General features: G+C 32.4%; 1 protein-coding gene across 50 annotated transcripts in view; it reads right to left on the bottom strand.

Annotated features, from left to right (window-relative positions):
* The window catches only part of para (sodium voltage-gated channel paralytic), a 171,232-nt gene that overhangs the window by 27,460 nt on the left and 117,554 nt on the right, over positions 1 to 26,218 (bottom strand). For 15 of the 50 annotated variants that reach the window (XM_088261079.1, XM_088261078.1, XM_088261082.1 and 12 more), the window contains 9 exons: positions 19,960 to 20,203; positions 15,600 to 15,814; positions 14,878 to 14,980; positions 13,738 to 13,806; positions 7,951 to 8,228; positions 7,143 to 7,316; positions 3,411 to 3,573; positions 1,560 to 1,747; positions 128 to 332 (listed from right to left, as the gene is read on the bottom strand). In XM_088261079.1, the coding sequence (XP_088117205.1) occupies positions 128 to 332; positions 1,560 to 1,747; positions 3,411 to 3,573; positions 7,143 to 7,316; positions 7,951 to 8,228; positions 13,738 to 13,806; positions 14,878 to 14,980; positions 15,600 to 15,814; positions 19,960 to 20,203 (1,639 nt within the window). Of the gene's footprint in view, positions 1 to 127; positions 333 to 1,559; positions 1,748 to 3,410; positions 3,574 to 7,142; positions 7,317 to 7,950; positions 8,229 to 13,737; positions 13,807 to 14,877; positions 14,981 to 15,599; positions 15,815 to 19,959; positions 20,204 to 23,201; positions 23,280 to 26,218 lie in introns of all 50 variants that reach the window. The other 35 variants (XM_088261084.1, XM_088261091.1, XM_088261096.1 and 32 more) reach the window with 6 other exon arrangements.

Here is a 26,218-nt window from a genome sequence, read left to right as displayed (position 1 = left end):
ATATGTTAATTGGTTAGAAAAACATAGTCATCTTCATATTAATTACATTGAAATCACACCAATACGTTTCTCTAATTGGATCAATTCTAAAGCTATTAAGTCAGGTTAGGTTAGGTTGCCGTCTCACCTGGCGCATGGTCCGCTATCTGATTGGTTAGCTTGTTCTTGATAAACTTAAAGAAGTTAAAGATACTTCTTTTGACCCACGCGTTAAAGCGAGAGATCCTGTTGAATGCCTCTGCGATCTTGTTGGTCTCCTGATCAGCGGTGGGAGCCGACAAACTGGATGAACCAAAATTGGACAGGAGCAAGGCTAAGAAGAGGTTAAGAACCTGGAATTGTAAGACATGTTTTACTAAAAACCATTCAATAATAAATTTTACCGTTTAATGAATTTAATCGTGTAATTAAAATAAAATAAATTATTGATAAGAGTAATAGTAAAATAAATTAAAACGTTTTTTATTGAATTTCCAACAGTTGTGGACCTTCACAACAAAGTGCTCGTACCGACACTGATGTATGGAGCGAAACATGGAATTGGCAAAGGAAGGATGAAAGCAGAGTGAATGCCATTGATATACGTTCCCTCATACGAATGTGTGGAAAATCGTTGTATGACATAATTTAAAATGGAGATATAAAAAAGGAATGCAAAGCTGAACTAGGGATAACTCAAAACATTTAGATTTTTTTTTTAAAGGTGATATGGACATGTGGAGCGAATGAATAACTAGATAATGCAAATGTGAAAAAATACTTGCTACGACCAGATCAACCAGATCCTAAAATCTGGTGGTTTTGAAAGTCTACGTAATCAAAAGGCATGTATGACTAGATGTATGGTTGTAAAGGAAGCTAGGAGTGTTTGTCATGACAGAAGAGTGTGGCATTCATCCTCTCTGCCTACCCTTGCAGAGAAACGACATGATGGTAGTAGTAGTAGAGTACATTAAATATCCCTCATGATTAAAGAACAACTCTATTACTAATTACTAAAAAAGAGAAGAAAAAATAAATTATACCAAATACAGCGCAATAATGAACAAGTTGATATAATGTAGTTTTTTTTCTCTTTTGCAATTTTCTTAGTAAGTACCTCACGAGTTGTTGCTTTATCATGAGCGATATATGTATTTTTTCATCATCCATGACCTATAGTAGAGAAGTAGAAGCCAACATCTTCTTCCGGACTTTGATATCAGTCAGCAACTCTCACCCTGCTCTTGCTCTTTAGAGCACATTTATGTCGGTGACCATATCGGTCCATGGAACACGCAGCATTCTGTGATGTAGCCACATTTCGAATGCCCCTAGCCGGTTCATAGTGCCAACTTTGAGGGTCCACGATTCAACTCCGTGTAGAAGTACTGACTAGACATGACACCTAACCATTCTCTGCCGAAGCTTCAGAATGAGGCTGTCATTACAGAATATATTTCTTATCTTATTAAAAAAAAAACTGTACGAGCGGCCTCTGTTATGCACTCTACTTCGGTTTCTGGGTCAGCGTTTTTAACAAGGACACTTCCCAAGTACTTAAAGAATTCAATACATACCACAAGATTGCCAATGACGACAGTGGCCAGGAAGAATGGTATGCAGGAGACGTCCCCCACCAGCATGCAGTCCCACATGGACTCTATCCACTCTCCACACAGCACTCGGAACACTATCATGAAGCTGTGCATGAAGTCTGTGAAGTTCCATCGTGGAAGATCTCCATCAGGAAACCGATCCACGTTATCTAAGTGAAAAAGCAATGTTAAAAACAGTCTAATATCACACTTTATGTTAACACATGTTTGTTTAAGGGCAGTTTTTTCATCAACCCCGACCCTAATTAGTATACTTATTAGGGTCATATACTAATCACAAGCAACTGCGAACCCCACCCCGATCTTAGCAATGTTTTTTGGCGTCTCGCGCTGTACCAAAAGTAATCAAATAGAACGCTTATAAGTGTCTCCCGTCTCTCTACCAACAGTATGTTAAAGACGCTTTTAAGCGTTTCTCGCAAACAATGTGTTAATATCATTTTGGTTCAATCTTCAAAATCATTAAAATCATCAAAAAGCGATCAGAAACGCTTAAATTGTTTTTCGACGTGTCATCTTGACATTGGGTGATGTTTTATGGCTACTTTCTTGTATTGCGTTCTGAAAAGCAGGGCGCAATCAATCGAGGACTGTCTCTTGTCAATCTGAAAGGATAGGTTCTAATATTTGGACAGGAGCACTGCTCCACCCCATAAAAATTGGCTAAAAACAAAGACCAACTAATTTGTATACTAAAAACTAGCCAAGAGTGGTTTTTACTGAACAAATATAATTGAATATGATTTATATTTGAAGCAGTTGATAAAGAAGCGGTTAGCTTCGAAACCGGTAGACATTATAATTAAGTTAAAAGAAAATATTTATAGTGATTTTAAAATGATGTTACATTTTAATTATAAAATATAATTGAGTCTATTTTTGGGAACCTCAAAAAAAGTCTATTTTGTAGCTTTACTGTTTATATATTGATTGATTGACAATACATTTGCAGTTGCAGAGATATTTGTACAGAACCTTAACATAAAACAATAATTTAAGAATTTGAGTAGTAATTACTGAAACAAATGATAAAAAAAACCAGTGCCTTCTAGATAATAATATTAATTGCCATGCTACAATACCAATTGTTCAAAAATTTGGTAACAAAACATAAACTTTACGACTATCCGAATTTACGAGAGTGTATCGTTTTTTTACAATATAAATGTAGCAATCGTTACAATCTTTGCAAAAAGTACAACTTTTTGATTTAAATTTAATGTGGCATTTCGATTTAAAAGCTTTTTTAAATGTGATAATCGAACAGTTTTGATATAAAGCAGTCTTTGTAAGATAAATATATAGTAATTAAACAACTACCAGTTAATACTAATTAACATTACCGCGTTTATTTGAAATGAAAGTGGAAAAAGCAATTCAGTTGCAATTTTATGTGAAATGTTGTTCCATCAAGAAATGTTATTTGAAAAAATATATTAAAATTCAAATAGAAGATTTTAAATCTGTTTGAAATAATCATCAAATAAAAAAGTACATTGTTTAAGTACAATTTACATAAAAAATTAACTGCAGTGAATTTTTTAATGTAATGTTTAAAGGAATGTTTCTGGTATACGATAATGTTACAGTCTGATGATGTCGGTAACGACGAAACCCGGTCGCTGGTCAAATAAAAAAGTGGAAAAGCTAAAAATATTGGTTTTAATCTAATAATAAATTGATAATGTTACATTCTACCAGGACAATATATAGAAGGCACTGGTATAGTCAAAGGGCACCTACTTATGTAATACTGTTTCCCTTTACCTATGTTGCATAAACGGGGTAGTTGTAGATCTGGATAAGACTTACCCACGTAGTTCTTGCCAAAGAGTTGCATTCCCATCACGGCGAATATGAAGATGATAATGCACAGCACAAACGTCAGGTTACCGAGAGCACCCATAGTTCTTCCCATTATAGAAATAAGCAAGTTTAGTGTAGGCCACGACTTTGCCAACTTGAATACTCGAAGCTGCAAAAGCAATGTTAAATTGTGCAGTAGTTTGAAGGAAAATATCGAATACAGATTGAAATGTATACGTGTGTTTGTAAGGGAAAGCGTCAAGCGATCATCTGTATGAGTAGTGTGTAGTGTTACAAGATAGACATAATGTCGTATTCCACCGTGATATCAATAGTTACCACAAAACCATGGCTTTCCAATAGTTAGCACAAAATCCATAGTACACCAATAGTTATCACAAAACCATAGTACACCAAAAGTTAGCACAAAACCATGGTATACCAATAGTTAGCACAAAACCATACCATACTAATAAAATGCGATACTAGTAGTTTGCGTACATCCATGGCATGGATTGAGTGAAATTCAGCCATACCAAAAATGTATTGGATACAACCAAGGTTTACAAACAGACTGCGTAAATTTTGAGATACTAATTGACTATGTAAAACTATATATTGGTAAAAATAAAATGCGAAATCATGGATAACCAATAGATTTCGTGAAACAATGGCATTGTATTGTGTACAATAATCACACACCAATGGATTGGCTAAAAGCCATGGCATACCAAGAAAATTGTTAAAACCGTAGTCTACCGAGATTCTGGTAAATCATGGCATATCAACAACCTCAGATTTCTGTCAAATAGCTTTTTATTTTTTAAATTTATGTCAACCAATAATACAGTCACTAAACACTGCCAATAAGTTATACAAACTTGTATTTCTTTAAATTGGCAGTTACAGGGATATTGAAAGCTTTTAAATGTAAATTCACAGTAAAATCGCGATACAATTTTGTGTCATATTTTCTATAAATTTCGCAACATAGTTCATAAAAAATTGCTTTGCAAGAGGTCTGTTAGGAAGCCTAGATGCTTTTGTATCAGATCTGGGAATGTGGTGGGACAGCTTTCTTATTATTATTCATTTTCTTTATTATTAGTACGTAAAGAAATTTGGAAAACAGTTAATTTTTGTGTAAAGTCAATACCATGGACATACACCAACATTCTCCACAATAAGATATCACCGTGTATACGATACTGTTAGATCACTTTATAATTTTTGTAATAATATGAATTAAAAACGTATAGTGTTATTTGTAAAGTTGTTAGTTGTAAACTGCTCGTTTGTGTTCGTAAACTTTGTAAAATTAATTTTAAAATCGCGTTATTCAATTTTAATAAATAAGAAAATTTATGTCTATCGTTTTAAAGCAATGCAAGCTGTAATTAGCATTTTTATTCATTAAATTATGTGTCGTAATACTCCAAATTTAAGCGAATTAAAAGTAAAGTGTGTATGTATATATATATGTCCTGATTGGCATTAGAGTTTTTGAACATTATTTTGTTATGTGTTTTTGTTTTGTATATATTTTCAATTTTAAATAAATTATTGAGATATCTATAAATAATGTTCTCTTTAATACCAATTTAAGAAGTAAATGTAGTTTTTGTGCTTGTAAAGAATATGGAAATGGATTAAAGTAACAAATTAAAAATTCATTGGTGACATAAGATATACTTATTTTAGAAATAAATACATATTATGAACACGGTATTGCTTATGTACTGATATAAGACAAATCTTACATAAATAAATCTCTCAAATATTTTTTTGTGATTTAGTATTCAAATGTTCTTTAAATATGCTTTTAAAAATATCAATCGCTTAATTGTATTTATACCATGAAAAGGGTTGAATTTAGGAGCTCAATATTTTAAAAATCAAAACTAGTTTAATACATATTTAAGTATTTTCTACGCTCCCAAAGGAGACGAGAAAATAATTGTAAAAAAAGTGAAAGAGCAAATGAAAACACTTGTATAAGACCACATATAAAATTACTAATGTAAACACAACGAAATAGTATAAAGAACTATACATTTTGTAATCAATGGATTAAATCACAAATTGGTTTTTATTTTTATCATAACATGTTTTATTTTAAATTTTCATCTGTGAATGAGAACATCAATAGTTCTTGAAACAATTATAGATGGGTCTACATTGTTTAACTCAAAAGTGGTATTACACAAGTGTTAAATTATTTTATAATACTCAAACCATAATTTTATAGCACCAAATTAATGCCAATTTAATAAAGTATGAAATTCTGGATAATAATCTTAGCTTATATATATGCAAATATCACATATGTATGTTATTCTCCTGGAAATACAACACGTGTTAAACTCCTGAAAAGATCTTAAAATTAGTTAAATAATCGAAAGTAAGCATTAAAAAAATCCTACTAGAATATGTTTCATCTAATAAGCAAGCCCCAATTCCAATAAAGATTGAAAAATATTGTAAAGTGAGGATTGAAAATTGAAATAATTTAGAGTCGAGGCCAACCCGGGCAGTGCCCAGTGCACACCTGTGTAGTTCTTGCCGAACAACTGCATACCCATGACCGCAAATATGAATATTATAATACAAAGAACGAATGTGAGGTTGCCGAGAGCTCCGACCGTTCTGCCCATTATGGAAATGAGCAGGTTCAACGTCGGCCAAGACTTGGCCAGTTTGAAAACCCGAAGCTGAAAACATCGCGCCAATTTAATCATTGCACTAAACATAAACTCATCCAATTCGCCTTTCAAAGTGGTTCAGTTTGCAAAGCCTTGTCGATTTTCCGAATTCTACTGAATTTCTGAATGCATGAAACGTTTTCAAAAACACTTTCAAGAGACGTTTGCGTGTGCAGTTTTAAATAGGTTTCGTGTATTCGGAATTCCAAATTCGAATAGCGAAAATTTGCTCGAGGCCACAGAAAACACTGTTGATGTTTCGAAATAGTGATGATCATGTTTTTCTTCGATTTACGATATCGAACTGAAATAGTGGTCGTTCTATTACAGAAAAATTAACCTAACATAGACTTTTTTCAAGCTATAAAAACCATATATAATCAAGAACGGTTATAAAAAAAATACAAAAAGAAGGAAGTTGAACCCTGTCAATCAATGGTTTGACTAAAAAAGTAATATTTTTAATAGAAATTTACCGGTAATTTTTTAAGCCCTTTCTAAGGGACTCCTAAGTTATAATGCCCCGAGCTGAAATAACAGTAAAAAATTACCAATCTAACTGCGTTGTGTAGATAATTATTAGTTAAAATTACTTCTGATGTTTTACTTTAAATTGTTTTTGCAACTTTTATGAATTTGTATTGTCAGAAAGGTACCAAAGGAAAATTTTATAAAAAATGTAATATTTGTTTGTTTTTTGTCAAGTAAAGGAAAGTTAAAGTTATCTACAGAAGTATTTAAACAGAAACCCAATCTTTTTGATAACTTCTACATGACCCTTAGACTCCTACTTTAGAATAAAATAGTGTTACTATGCTAATGCTAAGATTGTAAGGTTAAATTTATATTTAAAAAACATGAGTACTTCAATGAAAGTATACAAAAAATGTCTTCAAAATGGCCCCAGAGGCCTTTTTACAATAAATCCACCCTTATTAAATTGTATCCAATTTCCGAAATAAAGGTTATCAAAGAAAGATAAGTCATTAAGCCAAAATTATTCAGGTTAAGTAAAAATAATAAAATGCTATATTACCAATCGGAATGATCTCAAAACAGATAATCCCTGGACTCCTTCTAAGCCAAGTTCTAGGAGGGATAAGGCCACGATGATGAAGTCGAAGATGTTCCACCCTTCTTGGAAGTAATACTTTGGGCTCATGGCTATCAGTTTCAGGGTCGCTTCAATTGCAAATGTTGCCGTAAAAAACTGGAAAAAAAAATTAGAAAAGTTTTTATGATAATTTTCGTCAGAACAGGGTTCAAGAAAAAAAATCTCAATGAAATTTAACCACGCATCGACTTTCTATAAACAAAATTCAAAGAAATCGAACAATTTATTATTATTATGGAGATGGATGGTGGTATATAGTTCACATACATGTAAAGTTGGAAAAAAAAACATATTTACTAACTTTGTATTTAAAACTAGATGTTTGAAATAAAACATTTGATGGGAATTGAATGTTTAACCAGGGAATTTTTGCTTCATTTAATGATATTAAACATGTATAATGAAAATTTATATAAAGACAGTTCGGCTCTCCAAACTCAAAACACAGTAAGGGACATTTTTTTGTAGTACGTTTTTTTGCATTTTTGGACTAAGTAGATTCTACCTAATCCATAAATGCAAAAAAAAACATACTGCAAAAATAATGTCCCTTACTGTGTTTTGAGTTTGGACAGCCGAGTTATTTTGATAGTATTTTTGTAATTATTGAATTCTCGTAAAAATCATGTTTATTTTGATTTTTCTAATGACGCTTTTTTTGAAATTCATTTTTCACCAAGTAATACAGGATGTTCGAATTTTATTGATTAAATATAGCAATGTTACTTACATAGTTTCCGCTTTTGAGCGCCTTTTCCATGTCCTTATTCATGTCGTGATGGTCGAGAGCCATGAACAAAGTATTGACTACGATACAGAGTGTGATGAAGAGCTCCACGAAAGGGTCGAACACGAGTAGAGCCACGTACTCCTGGAACTTGAGCCACAACCAGCAGCAGTCCCACACGCAGAATATGTCGATGCCCTTCATGAAGGCCTCCAGGGCGCGGTCCTTCAACGTGGGCCCATCCTCGTCGTCCTCTGTCGGAGGGAAGTAGTATATGGACACTGCCAATTGCCAAGTATTAGTATTGGTCAATCAATCATACTTTACATTGTTTAAATAGGTACAATCAGTCACAAGGGGAAAGAGATATCAATTAGTTAATAATGTTGAATGAAAGCCCGCTAAAAAGCTGAAAAAATGTCTCGTTAATGGAATATCAAAAGTGTTACGGTATGGACTGACCGGAGTCGTTTTGTCGTAATGCAACACGTTACGTTGCGAGCATTCGTATAGTCAGTACAGCGAGCCGAGCTCGTTCCGACTACTCCATTCGATGTTCGGATGGAGTTATATCACGACGAAATGCTCCGGTTAGTCTCCACCTTAAGTCAAATCTCGGTGAATATTACGGTATTCAAATTTTGATAAGTGCCATCCCAAAAGGCAATCGAATTAAGATCCTCCAAAACTATAATAGAATATCTTAATTTCGATTAACGTGTCGGTCGAACAATCGCGTGATATGCTTTCAATACTACCGTGAAAAGAGAGAGCGCCAGTCTCAACCTTTAACTTTCAACCAGGGCCCAAATTTCTCTTGGCACAACCTTGTTTCTTTTGATATCTAAAACACTACATTTTTTTTAACAAAAAACGCATTTTTTACTCCCTTTTGATAAAATTACCATATCTTGCAGATGTTCAACCGTCACATTTCAAAACACTCGAATGTGCAATTATTTTACATCCAATCAAACAATTTGTATTTGTAGCACACCTAAAAGTAATGCTCGTGACAAAAATCAATCGGGACGCTAAGTCACTGAAAATCTACAAAATCGGGTAAAAACAAATTTATAATCAGAAGCCAATAAACATCAATTTCAAAAATTACGAATGTGCATGCAAAACATATTGATGTTTGGTCAAATTATATATTACTTATTTGGTGCAAGTACTGAAGCAAGATTATTCGTTTACGAAGCTTCGATGAAAGCTGTTATTCAATCAAGTATTTTTAATGATCAAACATTTCAAAAAAATGTTAGTTACGCTAGTATACAGGTATGGCCACTCACCGAGATTTCAGTCTCCCGTCTCTGCGTCAGGACAATCACCACACAACTACCTTACAAACAATACTTTCATAGCACTATTATAATGTATCCACATAACACATTGTACTCCCAATGGTGCATAGGGCACTGTATCATAAAGAAACAATTTTATCTTGTTCGTAAAATACACAAATAAACTCCCTGCGTTTCAGGTAATAGTCCAGGGTAATATTAAATAAATACTTAGTGAAAAATTACTAATACAATTTATTTTGACCCTTCTGGGAATCAAACCCAATATATCCAGCGCTGTAGTCTAAAGTGCTAACCACTACGGTATGGAGGTGGACGAACACACTTACACCTAGATTAAATACAATGTTAATCACAGGCGTTATTAGTCACTCCGAAGACTAATAACTCAAGCGATTATTATTTAATAAAGGTGTATGAAATGTGCGATGGTAAAACAGCACAAATAGTGTTGTTTGGATGCTGACATACTAATTGTCCTGACGAAGAGACGGTTACCTCTTGAAGCTGGTAGACAAAAATTTCGATGAGGGGTTGTACAATATACTAACATAACCACAATTTTATCACTATTCAATCGTTTAAAAGCATCAGAATAAGAAAACAATTACTTCAAAAAATGCATTATAAGACTTACATTAAATAATTTTGAATGTTATAAATCTGCACCTTTTTGTTTATTTATTGACTAAGGATTATAAAAAGATCATTTTTAAATTTAAAAGTCACACAAGTGCAGAAAAATACAAAATTATCAGTTCTTATGAATTAAAATGTCAAATACCCACCGTTCAGTTATGTAAAATAAAAATTCAAAATACCTTTCACGCGAATTAAATAATGAAGTTTAATCATCATGATGATTGGTCTCAATTCTTTTAGAGTATTTATTTGAAAATGATATTCGTATTATCTGACTATCTTTTTTAAATAATAAATAATAGAAAAAATATGTATATAAAATAATTAAATATGATCTGAAGCATTGTTTAAAAAGAAAAATTATTGTGCTTAAAAACAAAACCTCAAAATTGTATAAAATACATTTAATTTACTAAACAAGTGCATAAAAATGTGCCAAAAATTATATTTAAATGTGTATAAAAAACCAATAAAAATGGTGTATTGAACACAAATAATTAAATATGCTTTTGTATTTTTAATATAATAAATCATATTGCAATAAAATAGATATAACGTAATTTAACTAACCGCTGATTTTAAAGTTTAAATGTAAAAATCAAACAAGTGTATAAGCCCACTTTTGCATTTATTAATGTGCACATAACTAGATTTGAGATATACAGATATTCTCGAAACTAGTTGTGTTTACATTAATTAACTTAAAAATTATCTTATACAAGTGGTATTTTAAAAAAATATTTAAATCATAATTTTATTCCATAGTGAATAAAGAATAATAAAAATATATCATAAATAAATCAAAAATAAGGAATATGATTTTTAAAGTGATTATATTTAAAATATATTATGTACATGTAGCGATTTAAAAAATATATTTACAATTTTTTTTTGTATTATTTTAAAAGAGAAATATTTGTGTTTTTATTATTTACAAAAATATTTCAATTTCATACTATATCTGTAAGCCTAAGCGGCTCATTATTAGAAATAGGAATCAAATTCTGGTAGACTGGGTTCGAACCGAGAAACTCTGACTCAAGAGTCTGCGGCACTAACCAAGGGACCACAACCTGACAATTTTTTGCTATAACTAAAAAATGTATAATTTTTCACAGCATGCTCTATTTTTTTGTAAAATAATTTAAGCGTGATTGAAAAAAAATGCCATGCAAAATGCGATTTTAAATCAAATGTAACTATTTAAAAAGACAGCTATGCAAAATAACTTTCACCATCGGATGAGAACATCTTCAGATCTCAATCCCCCTGAGTTGACCCAACGGTCAAAACAATATTCTGGTAAAGTAACATCGTATTAAACCAATACTAAACAGAAGAAATGGCATTATAAATACATACATATAATAATAATAAATTTAATAAAACATAATAAATTTCGATGAATTTTGAAAAAAAAGTAATCTAAGATTTTTTTATGCACATATGAAAATGATCCGATGTCTTATGATGATTATCTTGTGATTATCCTAAACCATTGTTCTGCAAAGTGTGTGCCGCGGCACACTGCTGTACCGTGGTGATTAGTTAGTGTGCCGCGGAAAAAAGTCTAGCTTTGTGAAAATAACACAATTGCTCCAAATTTTGATTGCCTGTGCTCAGTTAAGTAGACTCACATTTCGCATTAAACATAATATGTTACCATGATATGGTTAATATGCGCCTCTGAAATTTCTTAATTTGGTAGGTGTGCCTTGAATAGAAAAAGTTTGCGGAACACTGTCCTAAACGACAGTTATACTTATAAAGATTATCTCACCATAGATGTCTCTAGTGAAATTCTAGTGAATTCAAGCACTGTGTTTAGAATTTGAACCAATATATAAGTCTATGGCATATGGAAGTCTGGGTATCTACAGGGCTTACAACCTGTCATAGGCCAGTTTAAGTGATCACTTTATACACGTGTAACATTCACCATTCTACCCACGACTGAAAACTAGACTACTCAATTTCGGAAATTGTATTTATCCTTTAATTGACGCCTTCTATTACATGCGAGTTTTTGGCACAATCTGTGGTTGAGATGAATAAGATTTTATTTATTTATTTAGCACAAACCTTTATGAGCTATGTGTATGATTCTTCTCGAATTATTTTACATACTAGGCGACGCTTGAAAACATGACTGTCATTTTTTAAGTTTTGACCAGTTGTTATTTAATTCACAACATTTGGGGTGTATCTTGAAATATTGTAACTACGTATAACACCCGGACTGGTACTTGAAGCGCAGGGTTGATCACCTTGCGTTGATGTTATTGGCCATCAATAAACTCTGCGTTGATAAAACGCATTCTTATGCACCATCGAGTGCAAATCAGTGTTTTTTTTTTAAATTTACAAATGTGCAGAAAACTGATAAAAAATTAAACAAAAAATCACTTATGTATTTACATTTCATCGATTTGTGTGACAAATATTGTGTAACTTTACAAAAGAAATAAGAATATACACAAAATATTTTAATGTATGTAAATGTGGATTTCTCAAACAATAATAATAATAAGTTAGTGATATAAAATAATTGAATTTACGTAAAATAAAAACATAACTTATTTGAATAGTTATGTTTCGTTCATTAAATGAGATAATTTTCGAAAATTAAGTTTAAAAAAAGACTTATTTAAGTATGAAACGAAAGAAAAAAATCTGATTTTGACACGCGATACATGACATTGAAAATCTAAGACTACACAATGATATTTAGAGCTATTCTCTTCAATCTCCGTTAAAATTAAAAGTAGATATACCTACAAAATTAAGCTTCTTAAAGAAAACTTGGGTTATACTCTTACATGATTAAAATTTTAAGGGTTTTTAGTTCAGGGCTGCCATATTGTGTTTTGTGTGTGAATTGTTTTTTTTTAAATATTTTTCTTTGGTAAGTTGGACGATTGTGTAATGATATCGAACGTAAGCGTATTTATTTCAATGATTCTAAATATTTTTTTCAATGTATTTTTTGTCGCTCTATATTTTTTTCACGTTAATAGTCCACTTTGTTGGTCTGGGCATATGCCCAGACCAACATAATCATATGATTCGAATGAGTGAAGAAAGAATAGGAAAAATAAATTATAAGGCAAATGGGGCTGGTAATAGAGGGAGACCGAGGAAAACTTGGCATGATCAAGTATTTCAACTACTTGGGCGTGCTCAGGCTAGGAGATGCAATAATCGGCGGGTATGTATGAGGAGATGACGAATGAAAAAGAGGCGAAAATTGTTTTCAAATACAGCAGTCTGTACACAAATGTGTGGGGTTCTATTCTCTCTGCCTACCCCTATGGGGAAGCGGCATGACGGTTAGTTAGTAAGCTAGTTTTTTAATTGAATTTTTTTATTTTAAATATTTCACCAACTTTTTGTCATGTAAAATTAAACAGGATTCCGTTATAAGATCTTTATTGGTCTTCTTATTTTAATTTATGTTTTACTTGGTAAAAACCATTATTTCTTCAAATCTATCGTGACAAGGGTTTCGATGCATTAAAAAATGCATCGAAAAATTCATACCAAGTGAAAATTCAATTAAAATAGATAGATATTACTGACTGACGAATCAATTAATGGATTTTTTCTTTTAACCTGACAGAGATAAAAGAGAATAACCTGATGAATGTACATATTTCTACAGTTATTGACAGAACACAACTACTGATGTTTATGAACAACACAAAATGATGAAATGACAACCGTTACAGTCACAGTAATGCAATGGTTAACAACAAGTGATGGATGCACACGATGGACAACTGACGACAAGGAAATGTAATGTTGGAAGGGTGCAGAATGTGATGCAGTGAATAATTACCTCCTTGGTCGCTAGCTCTGCTCTGTCGTCCGGCCGCTTGCTCTATGATATCATTCAGGACCATTACATCTATAATCAAATCAAGCGCTTCAGTTAGGGTCATGTTGCAGCATTAGATTTTTAAAAATAACTTAGATTGGAATGTATCAAATTAAAAAGGTTTTGGACCAACCAATAACATTTCCATAAGATTGTAGATGAACTGGTGATAAAAAAATCAGAATAACTGTGGCTAAACACCATTTAAAAATAACAAAATAATACTTTTCACTACCCGGATACCGATGAAGTCAAAAAGAAATTAATTTAAATCTCTCGAGTATACCATTCTATAGTAGGAAAAAGAAGAATGGAATAAGTGTGGGGTTAAAGAAAAATCAGTCCGCCTCCGTAGTGTAATGGTCAGCACGCTCGGCTACCGTTCTGGAGGTCCCAGGTTCGATTCCCAGGGGGGGTCAAATAAATATGAAAGTGATTTTTTCACCCTAATATTTATTCTGGACTGGTACCTGAAGCGGAGGGCTGATCACCTTTCCTTGTGTTAACGATCAAGATAACACTGCGTTTGTATGATGCAGTGCCCTATGCACCATTGGGGTGCGGATAAGGGTTTGAATGAAATGGAAATAAAGAAGAATGGATAGAATTAGCTGAATAGAAAAAATGACAAAGGAAGAAATTCAAAAACAGCAAAAGAACAAAACAACCTTATTAGAAACATGTGAAAGTACAATATGGAAGACGGTAGGGCATAATCTGAACGCAACGAACTTTTCAATATGAAAATATAGTATAAAATATAATAAAAGTGAGAACGAGGAAGACCAGGATAAATCTATTTGGAGCAGTTAAAAGGAAAAGAAAACAGGTGTCTTGTACAAAGGTCTAAAATACCTGGCTTTGGACAAATAGGAGATAAATTATAAGCAGAGTGTATTTTGGACAAAGAGCGTTAGAAGTTACTTGTAAAATCGATAAAAACTTTATTCTTTCATTCTAAAATTGGATTGGAATACTTTATTTTTAACATTATTTTTCATTTTGAATTGGGGGTTAGAAGTGAATGAATCCGTGTGTGTTCAGAGACTTATATAAAATAATTGAAAATATATGAAATAATTGAAAATCCACGAGGGATACCTTTCATATCTACTACAGTCTGTTGTGCTGGTTCTATGAAGGGGTTGTCGCTGGAATGTTTCAGTACTTTTCCCGCTTCATCTGTACACTCTGAACTCATTTCCTGAAACCAAAATAAATCAATCAATCAAATATTGTCAACCTCCATCAGTGTTAGAACAATCGTCCATGAATGGTAGATAAAAATAGTGATGTGATTAATCGAATGATCGACAATCAAGATATCATAATACTTCAAATATGAGGCTCTTTCAGTGGGCTCCATAAACCAAACACCACAGAGGGGAAAAAATTGGTGGATAAATACATCTTCAAAAACTGAATCTTATTTTTGATAAAAATTTATTACATTAGTTAAAAATCAGTTATGAAAAATCTATGTTTTGATCCTTGGTACAGCCAAATTACAAATAATTTATCTGTGAAATTAGCACAGTAGATATTTCAGATTTTGTATTGAAACATAATTTGAATGAAAAATAATTTGTACTAAAATATGGTATTCTAGGTGGACTTCTAGATTTTGGATATTTTTGGTATGTGGTGATATCTTAAAAGGCAAAATGACAACGAGGTGTTGGCAGAAGACAGATTTCCTGCCTCCAGAATATACGAGATTGGACGGACCCCTCGAGGCGCTGTTTAGAGCTGCCCACGACAAGGACAATTACTCTCAAGTGATAGTCGACGCGCAGAAGAAGAAGAATAAGATGATATCTTACACTAAGATATTCCCTAAGCGGAGGTTTATGGTTGGTGTCCTGGTACGGGTTCCCATTGGGATGGCTGGATAGGCTTTGGTTCCTGCTGCAGCGGCCGCGCAGTCGCGACTCCTTCGTCTGCGGGACCTGCTTGCCTCCCAAGCCACCCAGAAGATCACCGTGAGATGTATACGAGATCCGGCTCTGGTGAGATGTGTACGAGGAGTGGCGAGAACCTGGAATCACCCACAAGCATTGTAATACAACCTGGAATATCCATGCTGGAATAACGGAATGAAATGGAAGCACCATGTTGAAATAACAAATGACCTTAGCAAGAAACTCCTTTCTTTAACAAGTGAAGTACAGTCGAACTCGGTTATTACGAGCACGGTTATAGCGAGATCTCGGATTTAACGAGGAAACATTCGTTGACATTTTGGTTTCTGATTTTCAATCTTTTAAGTAAAGAATTTTGCTCGAGGTCGTTTTTTCCAAAATCTATGCTTATATGCTGGTACATAACTTTGGATTGAATTATTGAAAATATAACTTTCGTCATAAAGACAATAGCACTGAAATCACTATGTTAAAATCATAAAATATTTTAAACTTTATTATCAAAATGTGTTGCTGTGTTAAAAAACTATATATCTTTTATCACCTTGTGAAAACAATAAAATACCCTGGAATCACTCGGTTTCGTATCTAACTATTTCCATTATCTAATTATAAATAGCTCTTTTATAAATATTTCCAATATTGGAAGATTTTATGGATAATGCTAGTAGGTTATAGAGCTTTATTGCGAAATACTCAAAGTGTCTTTGAGAAAACTTGGTATTTGTTTGTTGTGTTTCTGCATTATTGATTCTGATTCAATCATATTCGTTATGTACGAGTACCAAGTAAATATGTATTTTGTGAGAGAACAGTAGCTTAAGTCTGCCTGGTGTTCCAACTCACGACTATGGGTTTGTGAGTAGGTTCTATTGGGGCTAGGATCTAGTAGAGTTACTTTATCTCCTGCTGCTGTCGCCCTGGGCATTGTACATTATATTAAGTATTGGTGGTGGATTGTATATTATATTTAGTATTACCTTACCGGTTAAAAGTGATAATGATTCTGAAAACATTGGTAATATATTTTTATTTATTGACTTGGCGTTTAATTTGTAGAACTCCATTTTAATTTATGTATTAATTTTAAATCAAACACAGATTTTTTGAGTCTACTAAGTTGTATTTTATTAACAAAAAACACATAAAAAATTATATTGTGACAATTGTTTCGCCTTGTTAGGGCATTATCAAACGAATGTGAAGATCAAATGGACTACGGTCCTTATGTAGCTATACAATTCTATGTGACAGTTTTAACATGTGCAGCAATAATTTATGGGAGACAACAGTCGCTAATGGGGGATGTAGGTATGTAACCTTATATTTGTTTTCTGGGAAGGGAAGAATTTATTGACATGGTCATATTTTAGAGATTTTAATACAATTGTTGGTAATATTATTTTTAAGAATTTTTATATGTAGATGTAATTATTAGTTTATCAATAATGCATCATGCAAACGTTTGATAATGCCCTAACAAGGCGAAACAATTGTCACAATATAATTTTTTATGTGTTTTTTGTTAATAAAATACAACTTAGTAGACTCAAAAAATCTGTGTTTGATTTAAAATTAATACATAAATATATTTTTATTTCTTTTCTACCGAAATTCTTTACATGATTGATTAAATACCGATATGATATTCAAATAAATTATTACATTTGTAGGTCTAGGTGTAAGTCAAGAGTTGCTATACAGGAGCTTTCGGAGTACATATATACACTTTTATATAATTGTATTTTACAAATATCACAATTATTTTAAAGCTGTTTCAAATTCATGCATGCGCTTCATATGTCACATTAGTGTACGTTATGATTAATTGTTTTATGTATTATTTTATATATTTTGTTTTTAAGTAAGTGGATAAGAATATATTTAATTGCAAATAAGAAAATCAACACTTAATATTCTATAGTGTGTCAAATTTACTTTCCAAAAATTATCAAACCAGAAATGTACTGATTAATTCTCTAACTTATTCCACATGGCGTTTAAACATGTGTATTTTTATATAGAAATGAATTTTTAGGTACATTTTTTAATACTTTAAATAAATCGAGTGGTGATTTGTCATGCAAGTAAGTGGTGTAAAAGTGATATCAACTTTTATCGTTATTTATGTATCTGTAAGCGTGTAAAACTAACTGTACATTATACCAACTGTGTTTTGTGTAAAAAAATGTTTTAAAATGCATTGTAAGTGGAGTGTATTTTATTAAATTTTGATGTAAATTTAATAAAATTAAAATTTTTAATTAAATTCATTTAAATTATATCTTTTCATTTAAATTATATTGAAATAGATTTTATGACATGTTAGTAAGTTTTCTACACATAAAAGCGTCAAAAAATTAAGTACCAATGAATGAAGCCAACAATTTATAAGCAGTAGCATCGTTTCCCCCAACTATGGGCCAAGCGCCCAACGATTGTCCACTGACCCATTGTTAGAGGAATTCACGTTATGTATTTTTTTAATCAAACAGTGGTTCTACCACTCATAGTATTTAAAATAAATTCAAAAGTGTCTTCTTATTTGAAATATTGTCACTTATAACTTTGAGTAGAAGTCATTCAAAATAACATTTTGTAAGCATATAAAATTACCTATAGGAAATTATTTTTATGAAAAAAATTTGACATGTAAAATATAATGTATAAATATTTGCGGTGCGATTAATGCTGATGACTCAATGTTTCGAGAATACAGAGGATTTTTGATGAATACTTTTATTAAACCATTTAAAATAATTTTTCTACGTGTGGATTTATTTCTATCTTGACTAATTTGTCGATTGATTGAACTGATGTTTTTTTTCTGTATAATATGAAGTGTTATTTTTATCTTGCAATAATCGTTTAAATAGTAAATTAACGTCAAATTTTATCTTAAGGTGGAGACTGACCGGAGCATTTGGTCGTAACATCGCTCGCGGCGAGCATCAGCAAGCATCAGAAACTATGGATGGAGCTCTCGGCTCGCTGTACTGACTGCCTGAATGCTCGCATCCTAACATGTTACGTTACAACGAAATGTTCCAGTCAGTCTTCACCCTCAAACATATTTACTTTTTACTTGTTGCTGATTTAAAATAATAATTTATAAAATAATCACTAATTACCAAACCTATTTTTTATATTATTTGTGATTAGGTGTATAATAAATTTGAAATATGTTTGTAATGAATTGAAAATTATGTATAAGTTCAAATTCAGTCACTGTATGGTATTTTTATCTATCCATAATGCATTGATTTTTAAAGAAATTATTTTATTTACTTAAAGTTATTTACACTTTAAGTTGAAAATGTTACAAATGGGTAACTGTTTTATTATTGAAACTCAACTGTTTTTTTATGTCAACATGTCAATACAAAAATACACACACACATATATATGTGTGTGTGTATTAGGAGCTAAAATACTCAATACCCAAACAAATTTGTTTACTAATAGGCGACATGACCTTTATATGATCCAATTGAAAATTTGAATTTCGTAATGACTTTTTAAAAAGAAATCGTCCATTTTATTCCATCACTGCTTTATAAAATTAAAACATCATTAGTTTTGTTGCCTATTATAACACATTTTTAATGAGTCAATGTTTGGAAGCTATTTTTTTAAAGAATCGTGTTCTCATGTAGATACTCTTCATGTGAATTCATTACGTGTGCATAAACGGGTATTCAATCAGCTAATTTACAATATTTACATTGGGCTGGAAGAGATAAATTCAGCATTCGTATTGTGTATATCATGGGTGTACTGGCAAAAAACGTTGACTCGAAAATATGCAAATTTTATGTAATGACGCATTTTATAAAGTTTTCAACATTCTAGCAGTAGTTTGAAATATCATATATCGTTCACTCCTTTCAAGAACGTCATAAATGAAAAAAACCCTGATTTTTCAGGAGAACGTTTTGTAAGTTTAAAAATATAATACAATTTATTAAAGATAAATATCAAGCCACTTATTGAACTTTTAAAAACATGCACAACTGAAAATTGTCGATTTTTGATTTATAACGTTCTTGAAAGGAGTGAGCAAATATGTGTGGTTTTAAAAGTAAATTTAACTTTAAGTTTAATAGCGGGTATTTTAGTCAGGCTAAAAGTTTTTAATAAGAGGGATTATTCAAACAGGGATTGTAGAGTTTTTTGCCAGTATACCCACGATATCATCCTCTGTATTCCGTGTCGAACCAAGTGTATGCAGTTATATTGTTAGTACCGCGTGCAAACTAACCTAAGTTAGCATAATACACGGGAACAATGATGGCACCATTCTCCTCGGACATAGGCGTGACCGCGTTGGAGTCGTCCGCGTAGGGCAGGTGCTCCTGCGCGTCCAGGTAGGTGGAGAGCACCAGCGGCTTGCGGTCGGCGCCGGGCGGCGCCACGCGGCCGCGTCCGTTGCGCAGCGTCAGCTGGTGCGACCCGCGCGATCCCCGCCGCAGGTTGAACGGCGACCCGGGCAGTGACAGGCTCGCCTGCAACACACCCACTCTGACATGTCTCACACGCAAGACCTTCTGAAGGATCAGATCACAGAGACAGCGGTCTCACTCACGGGCCTTCTGATGAATCTTATAGAGACAGCGGCCTTTTGTAGGATACACAGAGACAGCGGCCTCACTCATATGGCCTTCTGAAGGATCATACAGAGACATAAGCTTCATATACATGGCCTTCGGAAGGATCACAGAGAGACAGCGGTCTCACACACATGGCACTCTGAAGGATACCCCGAGACAGGGACCTCACGTACATGGCACTCTGAATGATCACACATACGTGGCCTTCTGAAGGATCATATAGAGACAGCAGCCTCAGATACATGGCCTTCTGAAAGATCGTACAGAGATAGCGACTTCACACACATGGCACTCTGAGGGTCACACTGAGACAAGACGCGACCTCGAAACAATAAGTAGAAACCGATTTAGGCAATGATGAACTCTTGTTCAGAGATCGCGAAGGATCAAGTCAACATTGTTACATTGTCACATCATTTGTACAGGCAGAACATTATTACAGAACTCTTTTCTACTCTTAAGAAATATATTCTGAAAAAAAAAAATATCGTCTGCCTTCGTAGAGTAGGTAAGAGAGTTTGGCTACCATGCTGGGCGCCACAAATTCGATTTCCAGAGGGGTCAAAATAAACTTTAAAAAGTGATTTTACGCATCCTGGACTATTATCTGAAGCGCAAGACTGATACTGCGCTGAACGCTGCGTTGATGTAATGCAGTTCCCTTTGCAGCATTAGGTGCGAATCAATGTAAGAAGGAAAAAAAACAAATTGATTTGATTGATGGAAAAATTAAGGGTTTTTATCCAATCCGGACTTGTATTTTTCATTATGTTGTTATTTTAAAACCGGTTATTGATCCATATCACCGGGAATGCAAAGTTACGGATTTTGGTGTGAATTTAATTTTTGCCGAAAAGAAGTATTGTTAAAATTATCTACACCACGAATTTATTTGTCATCTGTCTAAATGGATAGTCAGAGTAACAATGTCAACTTTACCTGTCTCGTCTGAAAAACACCAATAATAAGAGGCTCTTTAATAAAGGCACACATTATCCTGGCCACAAATTAGATGCTTCAAATTCTCTTTTATCAATTATAATGGATAAAAAATATTGATGGGGAAAGATATATTAAGGTATGCTCAGTTTAAAAATATATTCATCGAAGATCTAATGAGTGACCAGTGTTTCAAGATGTTATATTTCAACATATAATCACATTGATTCAAATCATAATTAAGCCAAGGTTTTGACTTCAGTAAACCAGGAACGGGTTGAAGAGTTCCGAAACACAAAATAAAATAATATGTAATAAATTGTTACTTCAATAGAGGTGCATTGACGAGGGAAAAGATAAAAAAATCGCACATATAGCACTAGCCATATGTATTAGGGACCCCCTATAGAATTGGTATATGTCTTTTAAATAATTTGAGACCGCTCAGTTTCACTCAAATCACATTTTTTGGTATTTTAATTTGATTTAAAATGAAAAATACAATAACAAAAAAACACTTTTTCAGTGATTAAAATAGCTATAGAGCAATGTTTCACATATAAAACTGACCTGAACTGAAATTAGTAAACTGTAGTAAACTGAACTGAAATTAGAAAAAGAGTGTTTTTAAATAAACCACGCTCGCCCTTAACAAGTAATAAGTATTAGGTAAAATCCATCAAAATACGATACAATCCGAAAAGATGGCAAGAATTCCAAGAGTCGCAGTATTTAAAGACATAAACTAATTCTGTAGGGGGTGCCTACTACATATGGCCAGGGCTGTATATTGTAAATATATATGTTTATGTAAGAAGCTTTATTGGCTTTAGATTCATAATCAAAAGAAGAGGAAATTATACAACAGATGTATATATTATGTAGAGATTATAAATATGTATGAGTATATTTATAAATATGAAGAGATTTATATAAGAGGATAGATTGAATTTATGTTATAAATAAAGAGAGAGGTTTTTCACGTTGATATTGGTTGGAGCTGGGTCGAAAGTAACAGTGGATCCTTGTAAATAATGTCATACAGTTAAGATATATGAAATTATAAGTTTCATCATTCACTCAACAATACCAAAATTCAATACCAAGCAATTCTAACTGAACTTTAAATATTTGGGAAAAGAGTACCTACTTTAATAACCTTCATACAGATATTAAAATATTGAAATGCTAAAAGATAAATTAAAATAATAATATACCTACATTTTAATCTAAGAAAAAAAACATATTTTTTTATAAAAAAAATAAATTATATTATCAACAAACATAAACAATAAATAAAAATTGTAAGTCCTTTTCCAAGCACAAGAGCTTAGTCTCTGTATTGGAGAAAACTGCGTTATTAATTTTAAGATTGTAAAAGTAGAAATGTCTAGAAAATCAATTAAAATTATTTTTAAAAAACTTTTGTAACCATATTAAATAATACAGTTTAAAAAAAACACTCCCGTAGGATATTTGTTACAAGCATGTCCTGTTACTTTTGACCTCGTCCAGCCTAATATACATACGATATATCGTAGTCATACAGGAGAGAGTGACCAAGTGCATTTTTTATAAAAACGTAATTATTGATTATTGATTATATATTATTGCCCTTAATAAATCCCAAAGCGATTTTAAAATTGGAAGTATAATATATTGACTTGTTAAAAATGACTAACTGCATTGATGTTTATTTTCTTGCCAAGCAAAAGTAACTTTAATGACCATCCTGAACATTGTAAGTTTTGTTAGTTGGTCCTTTTCTCCTCTACGACTATGATACGCATATATATAATATCAGTATCGAGGCAAGGATTGAAAGAGTTGATAGTAAACACATGCGGAATGGTGCAAAACATAGTATCATATAAAGCGATGGCCGATTGGCCAGCTCGGATACAGGCAGAAGTTGTACAACAAACGGCTAGTAGTACCACCACACAGCACGTACCTGCGAGCCGTCGCGGCACGACGCATAACATAACTGGCTTTTAGTTCCGTATTTAGCTACTCTGTCGGGATGGGGGACCTTCAATTAAGAGACAATCGACCAAATTACACATCAAATATGGTAATTTATCATATATATCCTATACAGGTATGGCTAATTCCACGTGTGACGGACACCGCGAGTGTCGGATTTGGTGGCTCGAAGCATCAACGAGATAATTGAATATATTTTTTAATCTAGTACACAATGATTGAATGTGACAATATTATATCATACCATAAATAAAAATAATTTCAAAGTACAATGTATATTTTTCCTTAAAAAATAAAAGATCTGTTCTCACACACACACTATACAATAGGAACTAGGCAACTTCTTAGGCAGCAATTTCTTCCTTACTGACATAACTATAAGATATTGTTTTGAAAAGATTAGTTGTTTTAATACGCATAAAAATACAAAGATTACATATAATTTATATAAATTTTATTGGTTTATAACAGAAGGGTATTGAGATTTTTGATACACCCTTATATAAAGCTAAGCCGACATTATCGTGGAAATAGCCATACAAATGAACAATTCAACAACACCGAGTGGTAAGCAAGCGACTAGAGATTATAAGGTAACTGGGTGCTATAAAGAGTCACAACATCAATGGACAACCAAGGCCTCAGGGAAGGAACACTGAATGAGATAGTCAAACATCGGAACCACCAGGAGCACATTCTGCATGCTTCATACATTGTAATGCACCACTCTACATTGAGTTGATACGGTTTTGATTACTTACTTAAAGGGAATTATCAAAAAGCTCGCCGTCAAAATTTAAGGGTCCAACTCAAAACCTTGAGGCACACCCCCGTGTACATATGATAAATGGATATCTAGCTATTATAATGGTACAAACGCTAAGTTCGGAATCAAAATTATGACAAACAATTCTTGGATAACGATTGAAACTCAGTTTTTTAAGTACTACGTATCACATAATATACTCTTTTCAACGATATTTTTATATTAACATAAATCAATCAGGATTCCAAGGAGACAATGACAGTCTAAGAAGACTTTAATGTTTTACTGATTCTATTGTCTCTAAATATTTGAAGATGGACTTTCTTATATCGTCTGAATCCAATCGGATATCTTTCACTCCTAGATTCAAGAATATGGAGCGTAGACGGATCACCTTGCCATCATGTTATTAATGTCCAGGTTGACTCCGCAACGATTGCGTGCGAAAGATCAGTCAAAGCAATGATTTTGATGAAATTGTATTATTAATAATAAATATCAATATTAACCTTAACTGACTATCTAGGTGAAATTATTTTTCGCTCAATATATTTTGAAATCCTCAAGTTTTTGAGTTGTTTTTATTTTTACTCAAAAGGGGTTTTACCAATCTATTGAAGCAACAAATCACCTTCCATGGTAAATGGTTTTATTATTACTTTATGTAGGTGTTTGTCACCAGTGTGTCTGTTTAGCAGAGCTACCATGCCTCGTTTTGCATACAACTTTTCGAATCCCTCGGTAATCGTGCAAGTCGATAAAGTTTTATTCCATTTCGTGCACAATGATATGGACCATTAAATCTAATTAATATCTTACCAACATTACTTTAAAAATAACATCTTAGGTAGTCAGTCGTCTTGTCCACTATTGTGTTCATACATTGTGTGATTGTTTGCCAATACGTAAATAAGAAAATCTTTTAAGAATCACCTACCTTTAACGATGATAAGATCGTCTAGGTATACCCAGTACTATTCTAGTAAGAAGTGTGAAATTTGACCCCAGAAGACAATAAATCCAAATTTTGATCGATTTTCAGAACTGATAACCTTTTTTGAGCCAATAACTCAACTTTGGATTGAGAAAATTACATTTATGCTTCTGGAAGTCGTTGAAAGACTAAAAACTAATAGGTACATGATTCGAAAAATAAGTATAAACAAGTTTGTTGCATGCAAAATGTTTGAAGAAGTAAATAAGATAGTTCTATCAATATTTCATCAATATACGTTAGATGAAGAAGCGTATTGAGATGAGGATATGGAAGTCCGGGTACTTACAAGGTTTACGATCTGTCATTGGATGATTTATATATCATTCGCCATTCTACTCGTGATCAAAAATCGTATAACTCAAATTTTAAAAAGTTGTATTTATGTTAAAACAAAGAACTCTTTTTCAGAAAAGACTTCATAGATGACATCTATGATTGAAATTAGTAAGTTAACAAAAAACGACGACTTACTCCTACTCATACCCAAACTCTCATATTCTCATCCTAGTACATTTCTTCATATATGTAGAAATATCAATGAAATATTGATAATAATAAACTCCTAAGTGGTATACAACCTAGAATTTGTGATCAAAGATTTGGACACACTCAAAATATTGTAAAAATAATTCTAGGTTGTAGATGCAAACGTTTTTAAAATGATCAATGGAATTTTCATGGATTTAATAAACGCCTTTTTATAATTTTTGCAATAGAATTTGTTTAAACAATCCTTGGAGAAAAGATGTATTGGACGTATATTCAGAGTTCTGGGATAAAAGTAAGTTAGGGGTCGATTTTAAAAGCTAAATATGAGAGTCTTTTAATGTAAAGAACTCGATATTCAATTCCAAACATTGTCACCTGACTCATTCTATAGCAGGACTCTTGAGTATACATCCAAATTATCTTTTCCATGGATGAATTGTTTCAAGCAAATTATATTTTGACGATTTTAGCTATACTTGAATTGAATCATAAAATTATTTTTGTGTTAAAATAAGAAGGCATTTATTTTCGGGGAAAAAAAGTTACGATATTTTTACAAACCAACTAAACAAGCTTGAAAAAAGCTGAGCTTATAACAACGACAGTATTTACACGAAAACATTTACAACAAATCTGATTCCAACATACAAAAAGGGAGAACATCGACAATAAGAAGGAATGAAGGAAAATGATGATGCTGAAACAACTATAAGTTTCTAATAAAATAAATAAA

Source organism: Brachycentrus maculatus, unplaced genomic scaffold (assembly GCF_059751285.1).
Source record: "Brachycentrus maculatus isolate JH-2025_06_01 unplaced genomic scaffold, ASM5975128v1 h1tg000147l, whole genome shotgun sequence".
In the NCBI taxonomy this organism is placed as follows: Eukaryota; Metazoa; Arthropoda; class Insecta; order Trichoptera; family Brachycentridae; genus Brachycentrus; species Brachycentrus maculatus.
The sequence above is the reverse complement of the archived record's forward strand: the minus strand, read 5'-3'. Positions and strand labels throughout refer to the sequence as shown.